We start from the raw sequence: 9,951 nt of genomic DNA on the forward strand, positions 1-9,951 counted from the left end.
TTAGCTACTAAGCTGGAACAAAAATCTTGTGTGCATAGAACTTAAATTTATTTTGCTTTGATCTTGGCCCCTTTCTTCAAACATATCCCATGCACTTGCTGTTGAGTTAGTTTGTGATATTTGGGTTTGGGCGTTTATTTTGAAAAAAAAAAAAACTTTATTTTGCAATATACTTTGTTGAATACTGAAGGAACTCGCCTTTATTTTCCCAAATAGTATACAAGCAAAATTTCTTTTAGGATAGTGATTTTTCGCAACAAAATCTTTCTTTTTCAAGTCCGTTTTCCTATTTTTCTAACACTTTCAATTGCAAAAATCTCCTCATCCATTCAAAACAGAGGCGGATCTAGGATTTAAATTTTATGGGTTCAATCTATAAATTTTTAGCATTTAACCCATTATATTTTTAAAGTTAGGAGTTCATATCTACTATTTATTGCAATTTTAATAATTTTTTACACATAAATTTAGGCTCCGCGTCCAAAGTTTGGGGTTCAGTTGAACCCCAACCTTATAGGCTACATACGCCTCTGATTCAAAAGCCATGTTTTAATCATTTTACTAGTATTACCTACTAAATGAATGTCGGTAATGACATGGTGAACCATTTAGGCAGGTAAAGTTTGGTGTAGCAGCCACAAATTTACACAACGTGTTCAACAAAATATGAAAACAAAATATGAAAACGAAAAGTAAACCCCATAAAGTGGAATGAGAAAACATTTAAATGAGCATATGGAAGAAAATAAACGTTCACAAAATAAGGTCATTCCTTGATTGTAAATTTTAATTTTTCATTGTTCTTCATTTACATTTTTAGATTGATAGGTACCACACTTGATCCTCCGTCATTCAGTTTCCTGTAAAGCAATTTCTCAACAAGTAGCATCCTTTCAAAGAATAGGCATAGGTAGTTCGATGTACGAAGCACTCCACCTACTGGTCTGTGACTATTAAAATGTCGGGGGGAAAAATTCTGTGTGGATGCTGGAGTGAGAATCGAACTTCTGTGTGGATGCTGGAGTGAGAATTGAATCCTGGTTTGTGCACTAAAGAATTATTTGTGCACCCTATATCAACTAGTGCAGCTACTCGACCTTTGTGAACGAGGGTGCCAATAAAAATATATACCTCATATTTAAGATATATACACATATGTATACATATATATTTTTTGAGGTTACCGAGGGCACGTGGAAACCCCTAGTCTAGGGGTAGGTTCGCCTCTGATTACATCCCAAGGAATTGTAATGTAGGCAACCCACTTTTATGCAAGCATTAGTGGTTGATTTTATGATAGGTCGCACGAAGACAACTTTACTGGTCTTCAAAAGACTCCCCCTCGCATAGATACACGTTTAAAGGTCAGCCCGATACACGAAGTATCTCACATTTACACAGAATTTAGAGAAGGATCGTACCCCAAGGTGGGCAGCCTATCCTGACACGAGTATCAATTATTGACTCCACGACTCAAACTTGTGACTTGTGACCTGTAGGTCAAACGGAGACAATTTTATCTTTTATCAAATGCTCCATTCACATAGATACATATCTCTATGTAAAAATCTTTTACAAGAAGAAACCGAGCAAAGTTGCAGAACCCAACGATTAGGACAAGTCTACTACTTTTTGGTATTAAAAACTATCATAAATTTTCATTGATGAGTCTTTTCATCTGTTCCATTCAAGGCAAAATATTGTAAAAAAACTGAAGCCTAAGACACCTTCAGCAATCAAAATTGGCATTGGAGTCACTTTAAAATAGTACAAGTTAAACAAAACTCTTTCGTGCAGTTTTTTTCTTCTTTTTAGAATTTTCAAAAAGGTTTTGGAAAACATTTTGAGAAAATTTATTGTTCAATCACTTTTTAAATACTTTCTTTGTCCCAATTCATGTAACGCATTTTTTTATAATTTGTCTAAAAAAGAATGTTACTTTTTTATAATTAGAAATAATTTAACTTTTAAATTCCCCTTTTATCCTTGATGAAGTGATTTATAGAACATTTTGGACGCATTCTTAGATTTTGTGAAAACCTACCCTTATTTGATTTTATCTTTATGGAACATTTTGGTTTTTCTTGTCAACAAATTCAATTTTACAAACATAGGCAATTGTTTTTGATAGTAGTAGTAAAAAAAGAAATTCCAAGAACCAAGACAAAATGTTGTACGGTTTGAGAAACAAACTTGATACTTTTAACCAAACCAAATCTTCAAAGAACACTAATCCAAAGCCCAAATATAGTTATTCCAAAACTAATTTAACTAAAACTAAATCAAATCCAAAGGCAACTAAGAATTTAAAAAATGACGTGTGTAGCCATAACTAGGAGCATTTATTAAAATACACAGATTTGAAAGGAGTCTCACATTACACTTGTCAGATGAAGACACCAAAAAAGGGAAAGATTTAAAAACAAGTCCCTTTGCCAAAAGACTTTACCATTTCCCTCAACAAGGCAACTGGCAAAGACAAATTTAAACACAGTCAGATGCCAGTTCAAAATTATTTAATCTACCACAACACTAAGGACCAAACTACTATATATCAATAGGTCCAATTTTCTTTAGGCTTTGCCATTCCTTTTTCTTGTCATATGCATGGATACCTCTGACCAGTTTGCTGAACATCTTGCCTATTTCTACCACCTGTCAATACAGAAAAAATGAATCAGAATTTGACCCTATAAAACTTGCTCAAAAACCCACCATTACACATCATGAAATTTACATCTAATTTTGTGATAAACAGACATTGCAATAAACATTCATTCTCAAAACCTAGTTATTAACCTTTTGAAAACCAAACATATTGCTCTATCCATCCCAATGTATGTGATTAACTTTGACTAGACACGAAGTTTAAGAAAGATAGAAAAAAAATTCAAAGTTTAAAGTTAAATTATGTTTAAATTTTTTTAAAAAAAAGTATATCATTCTTTGAAAATGCATCACATAAATTAGGACAGAGAAAATATTACGTAACAATTTATCAAGCTTAGGAGTCTCCTTTCTTGTAAATAGTCCTCAATCTCGAAAATGAACTATGATTTCCATGGTGTACTTTAATCCACTGAACTAAACTTTGTTTCATAAAATTTGACACTATCAAACGACTCAAAGGATATGTATAGGTAACAACAACAACCCAGTGAAATCCCACAACGTGGGGTCTGGGGAGGGTAGAGTGTACGCAGACCTTACTCCTACCAAGGTAGGATGGTTGTTTCCGAGAGACCCTCGACTCAATAAAAACATAAACATAAAAAGAGGTCAGATACGGCTAAGAGATTCAAAGCGATATGGAAATGAAGTAACGCAAGCGACACAGATAACATAGAATAATCAAAGCACAGGAAATAACAGATAATAGCATAATAGCATAAATTAGAGCACAAGAAATTATACTACGATAATGCGACTATTAATAAGGCAGGGTAATGAGACTATCTACTAGCCTTCTACCCTAATATGGGTCCTCCAAACCCTCCTATCTAAGGTCATGTCCTCGGTAAGCTGTAACTGCGCCATGTCGTGTCTAATTACCTCTCCCCAATACTTCTTTGGCCTACCCCTACCTCGTCTGAAACCATCCATGGCCAACCTCTCACACCTCCGCACTGGGGCATCCGTGTCTCTCGATATGTATAGGTAAGCGTTCTTAAAATATGAGATTTGTAATTTTGAAAATAAGATAGGATACGTATTACTTCAACAAGTAAAAGTTACTTGATGGGGGTTAAAGTTCCTAACATTGACAGTATATATAACTTTGAACTGCCATGTACAACCAAAAGATACATGAATAGGTCAAATGTCAGTTGCTTTTCCCAAAAGACCACTATTTTAATCTGTTTCCTAAAAGACCACTATTTCCATTTGTTCCCAGAAGACCACAATTTCTATCTGTTTCCTATCAAAAAAGAGTACAGAGGAAACAAGAAAAGATAACTCAGCTAAGAACAAGTCATGCAAATTACCATGATATAGTGATAAAAGTTCAAAGAGCGACATAATTATTTTTTCACTTTTCCTGTACAGCATGATGTAAAGTGTTATTCCAAACAAACTCATTTTTCACATTAGCTCTAGAGAAAATTCAAGAAAAATAATTTCTTGTTTTGAAACTAGGGGAAAGTGCAAAAAGACTTGCATAAAGTTTCTTTGTTAAGAATCAACATAAGAACAACTAAAATGAGATAAACAGTGACAATTATCTCATACTACACTTTCACCCCTTCCAGTTACACACTATTCATACTAGTACCCCAAATACCCAACCCCCAATAGCCAACCTAACCCTCATTTAACCATGGAAAAACAGATCACAAAAAACCCATAACATAAAAAGAATGAATGCACAAATCCTCCCTTGTCAATAAACCCAAAATAACTAGTCATCTCATCCCATTTAAGAGACCCTTTTCATTTTAATATGTTTAAAAAAGAATCAAGAAATTAGCCATAATGATATTATAAGTACTAACGCATTCAAGGGTGTGGTCGAGAGCCCTGAGGTCTCGCGTTCAAATTTCAGCCAAGGCGAAAACACTAGTTAATTTTTTTTCATCATTTCAAATCTTGGTGGACAGAATAACTCGAAATCTATATTGGTAGGCGACAGCAGGTATTTTTTAGAATTAGGCGGGGTCCACAAGCTAATCCGAACATGACAGTTATCAAAAGTTAGTAACATGATCTTTGGAATGTCATACATATTAGCTTATGTGACAAAAATTATTTTTGCTCTTTTCCAAATTACTAGTCTTAGTGAGACAAAAATCACACAAACTGAAACGGAAGGAATAGCATTTTGCATGTGATATCACTGGATTCTTCAATTTGTTAAGCTCTACACTTGGACTAGGGCATGAATATTCACATTAAATGAATGAGTTTCAAGTTGACCATAAAATTATGATGAACCCAGAAAAAAAAAAAATAGGGGTTGATTGGTTTGAAGACAAGTAATGGTGAGATTAGTTATCTTGGTATTATTTCTTATTGACTGTTTAGTTTGTTGTATTAAACAAAACATGCATCCCATAATTTCCAACAAGGAATTGTTTGTTTACAAAAATACCCTCCACCTTATTTTATATCACTCTTTCATTTTTAGTCAGTTCACAAAAGGCAATTTTTTATATTTAGAAACAATTTAACTTTATGAAGTGATTTATAGCCACAAATATCGAAGGTTTGTTTTGGACCATAAATTTTAAAAGTCTTCTGTTCTTTCTTAAACTTTGTGCCCAGTCAAACACCCTCATCTGAAATAGAACGGAGGGTATAGAAAAAAGGTTTGAGGGACCTCAGGGGTATTTTTGTTATTTTAATTGTTTTATCTGGGATAACTTATCTCGATACTACTTTTAATCCCGATATAACTTATCCTAAAATTAGTAACCAAAGGAATAAAGCAGTACATGAAATAAATTAGAGATTGACTTAATGATATGATTGACTTGCCTTGTCTCTTTCCAACATTGTTGTCAATGTTGTTGGTGGATACTCTAGGAAGGAAAACACCAGTTCCACCATAATCTCTACCAGAACTACTTCCTCCATTAGCACTGCCACCAAAGGGTAAAAACCGGTTTCCGGAGAACCGGTCTAGACCGGGGTTTCTTTTCATGTTATGCATTCTGATAAACCGGTTCTTCTCTGCTTGCACGTGTAAAACTCTTGATCTTGCTTCCATCAAACTCTCAACCTACCAAATAGGAAACCACCATTTTGTAAGAGAAAAACCTTAGAATATTAGTCCTTAAGTAAGTGCAAAATAGTACCCTTAAGTATGCACTTAACAATTCTAGTCCTTTAAATTTGCTAAAAGTTAACGCTTTTAATCTTCGTCAAATATTGACTGAACTTTGTCTATTAGATATAAACACTAAAAAAGTCGCATCAAATTCTAAAATATGCAACACAAATAAAGCTACACTAGACACTAAAGATATAAAATAAAAATAAAAACATAAGTTACTCCACAAAAGCTGCATCAAGACTCTAGAAATAAATTAAAAATAACATAACTACAAAAACTGTACCCCTAAATGTGAGTTTCCGATAATTTTCTTTTTTGTTCTAACAAGTAGTTCTCATCAAATCTAACAGGCAGAGCTCCGTAAATATTTGACGGAGACTAAAAGCTTTAACTTTTGGCAAACTTAGGACTTGTTTGGCCATGAAAATTAATCACTTTTCTCCGAAATTTTTTTTTCACATTATTTGAAAATCAACGACTGGCCGTGAAGAAAACTAAGTTTTAACTTCTTTTTTTTATTTACTTTTTTCACTTTTAGGACATTAATATTCTTTACAAAAACTATAACCAAACACATCTCCAACTTCAAAAATTCCATATAAAGAACAAAAAAAAACAGTATGGCCAAACGCCTAATAAATAATCAAAACTGTTAAGCCCATATTTAAGTGGACTATTTTGAACCTATCCTAAAACATAAGGGACCCTTTTTGTCATTTTTATTTCGACTCTACCTGATGTTTAAGTTGAACCGGTGGATAAAGCTGGACCGGTTGATAAACCAGTTGTGGACCGGTTTCAAAACACTCCGTAAGTGAATAATCCTTGCAGCTGTACCTATCAGCCGGTCTGAACCGCTGTGAAATCAAGAAAACCGTAAAAAACCCTTTACAACAACAAAGAAGCAACAATATAGAGCAAAATGCCAACACTTGCATATGAAGAAAAATAGAAGAAAACCCTTTACAACAACAATGAAAAGCAAGAGAAAACAGAAATGAAAACAACAGTATCAAGCAAAATGTCAGTACTTGGGATATAAAGAAAAATATACAAGAAAACCCTTTACAACGATCATCAAGGAAAAGCAAAGCAAAAAAAGAAACCAAATAAATTTGAACAAACACAAAAAAAAAAAAAAAAAAAAAAAAAAAGTGCTGAAAAAAGACACTTAGAACCTGTTTGGATGGGCTTATGCTTATAAGTTAAAAAAAAATAAGTTGGTAGTCTAACTTATTTTTTATTTTTTTGGCTTATAAGCTGCTTTAAATAAGTTAAGTCAAATGAACCCAATTATTTTTTTGAGCTTATTTTAAGCACAAAATGACTTTAAGCTGGTCAGCCAAACACTTAAAAAAAAACTGAAAACAGCTTATAAGCAACTTATAAGCCAATCCAAATGGCTGAAAAAAGTGGTTTTTAAATATAAGTGCTTACAGTATTTTTAAGTGTTGAAAGTTATTTTACAAAGAAATAGTTACGTGCTTGGATAAAAGTGCTTAAACGGTTTTTAAAAGTGAGGGTAGTATTAAAATTAATAGAAAATATAAAAAATAAAATAATAAAGTTGTTAATCAAACTAAAATTGCTTTTAAGCCAAAAAATAATTTAAATTGTTTTTTATTTTTATCAAATCTGGTTTGACCAAGTTATAAGTCAATTTAAACGGGCTCTTAAGTTGCAAAATAACATAACACAAAGAAGCAACAACATAGAGCAAAATGGCAACACTTGTATATGAACAAAAAACTAGAAGAAACCCCTTTACAACATCAAAGGAAAAGCAAAACAAAAAGAAACACACAAACTCTGAATTTATTTATTTTCAAGAAAAAACACAGAAACAACATACGGAGCAAAATGCAAGCACTTGCAATTAAGAAAAATCAAGAAACCTCTTTACAACATCAAGGAAAAAGCAAAACAAAAAAACAGAATGAAAAGCAACTAAAAAAATACCTCAGTAATGGGAAATGAGTTTGGAACACTGTGAATATTAAGAGGACGTTGTTGCAAAAGCGAAATAGCAGCAAAACGTTGAATAATATTTTCATCAGTAACAGCTGCTTTCAAAGAGAGATGATCATTGTGATGATGAAGACAAGAGTCACAACAGCAAAAAGAAGAAGTTGTGGGGCTGTTGTTTTTAAACTTATTATTGTGAGGGACTGAAACGGAAACGATTTCTTCAACAGGAAAAATATCAGAAGGTAGCCATAACTCTCCATCATCTAAATTTTCTGAACAACCTTCCATTTTCTCTCCCTAAACCCAACCAAGAATAAAAAACAGAAAAATACTGTAGTACTATTTCTTGAAGAGAGAGAGAGAGAGAGAGCCTTTCGGTTTTCAAATTGACGTTACGAATTCTTTCTTTTTTGCCTGCTAAGAAGTGTGTGTGTGAGAGAGAGAGAGAGGATTAAGGGGGGTGGGGGTACAGGGGAGTGGGTCACGTGATCAGAGGATTAGGGGGGAAATGGGGCACGATAGACCAACAACTGGAAGGATGAAAACAACAAAAATCATCTCTTATGTTTGAGGGGAGTCTGAAACTAAAATGCCCCCCCAAAAAATTACTTTGAATCAAAATATCCCAATAAAAAAAAAATTATCAAAGTATCTTTAGCGCATAATTTTACTACGTTATAGGAAAAAAAAAAAATTATAACGCAGTAAAATACTGCGTTATAGAAACAGTACCAAAAATAAATTCTATAACGCAGTAAAATATTGCGTTATAGAAAAGAGTACCAAAAAAAATTCTATAACGCAGTAAAATACTGCGTTATAGAAACAGTACCAAAAAAAAAGTTGGCCAACTTTATTTTTTGCAACACTTAATGTTTTTTTCCATACTTTGACCAATAATTAGTCGTGTGTCAAGACTCCGAAACGTCAATATTTTATATAGAACCTGATATTTTTTTCTGCGTACAATAATGTAGTCCCAATACATCAAGGACATGTAGACGTTCGAATAGTCATTTTAGGGGTTGAAAAGGTGCCCGAAGTAAGTTTTGTCTGGAAACTTTAGAGTGTTTTATTTTTTAAAGATTTTGATTTAAGCGTGTTATTTTTTAATCAAGACATAACTTTGTTTTGAATATAAATATAATTCTAAAAAATATAGGGAGAAAAATTAGTTGTAAAGTGGTGAAACTTTAGATGGTCATAACTTTGCGCTCGGATGTCTGTTTTACGCGTTTTTTTTTTTTTGAACTTGCGTATTTTTTCGAGATCTACTTGGACAAAGCCGATCCGATTTAAAAAAAAAACACCTTTTATCCAATTCAATTTCAATTTTTTCCCAAATTGGCGTGAAATTTTCAGTTTTATTTACTTATAAGATGATGATACGCAATAGATTTCAACGTAAAAATCTCGGGGTAATGTAGCTGTGAATGTCAACTTCACTTCTGCTGTTTCAATTTTTGAAAATAAAGCTGACTAATTTTCTCGACATATAAAGTTGACTAAAATAACTTTACAGTCAAACATTAAGTTTTTTCAAATAAAACTTACTTCGGGCACCTTTTCAACCCCTAAAATGACGATCCGAACGTCTACGTATCATTGATGTATTGGGCCTACATTATTGTACGCAGAAAAAAATATCAGATTCTTTATAAAATATTGACGTTTCGGAGTCTTCAAACAAAAATGGACGTCTATGTATATAGAACACTTAAACCTAAAGTTTACAAACAAAACTTACTTCGTGCACCTTTTCAACCCCTAAAATGATGATCCGAACGTCTACGTATCCTTGTTGTATTGGGCCTACATTATTGTACGTAGAAAAAAATATCAGGTTCTATATAAAATATTGACGTTTCGGAGTCTTGACACACGACTAATTATTGGTCAAAGTATGGAAAAAAACACTAAGTGTTGCAAAAAATAAAGTTGGCCAACTTTTTTTTTTGTACTGTTTCTATAACGCAATATTTTACTGCGTTATAGAAAAAAAAAATTGGTACTCTTTTCTATAATGCAGTATTTTACTGCGTTATAGAAAAAAAAAATTGGTACTGTTTCTATAACGCAGTATTTTACTGCGTTATAGAAAAAAATTCCTATAACGTAGTAAATACTGCGCTATAGCACTTAACAGCTCCGTCTCCGTGAAGTGCTATAGCGCAGTATTTTACTGCGCTAAAGGTACTTTGGTAAATTTT

General features: G+C 32.8%; 1 protein-coding gene across 1 annotated transcript; it reads right to left on the reverse strand.

The window, feature by feature from the left end:
- Window positions 1-2,323: 2,323 nt before the first annotated feature.
- On the reverse strand, window positions 2,324-8,192 carry LOC132629234 (uncharacterized). The gene is made up of 4 exons (XM_060344945.1): window positions 7,733-8,192; window positions 6,508-6,630; window positions 5,476-5,719; window positions 2,324-2,655 (listed from the first exon to the last, which is right to left on the reverse strand). Exons 1-4 carry the CDS (start codon window positions 8,027-8,029, stop codon window positions 2,600-2,602), a joined length of 720 nt encoding a protein of 239 aa, XP_060200928.1. The 5' UTR covers window positions 8,030-8,192; the 3' UTR covers window positions 2,324-2,599.
- Window positions 8,193-9,951: the final 1,759 nt, after the last annotated feature.

Source organism: Lycium barbarum, chromosome 2, assembly GCF_019175385.1.
Source record: "Lycium barbarum isolate Lr01 chromosome 2, ASM1917538v2, whole genome shotgun sequence".
NCBI classification, from domain to species: domain Eukaryota; kingdom Viridiplantae; phylum Streptophyta; class Magnoliopsida; order Solanales; family Solanaceae; genus Lycium; species Lycium barbarum.

Excerpts from the sequence above, each read along its gene's own strand:
- LOC132629234 (XM_060344945.1), bottom strand. The coding sequence starts at position 8,029 with ATGGAAGGTTGTTCAGAAAATTTAGATGATGGAGAGTTATGGCTACCT. Across the intron at positions 6,631-7,732 it reads ACTCATTTCCCATTACTGAG|CGGTTCAGACCGGCTGATAG; the intron begins GTATTTTTTTAG and ends TTGATTTCACAG. Across the intron at positions 5,720-6,507 it reads CGGTTCAACTTAAACATCAG|GTTGAGAGTTTGATGGAAGC; the intron begins GTAGAGTCGAAA and ends CCTATTTGGTAG.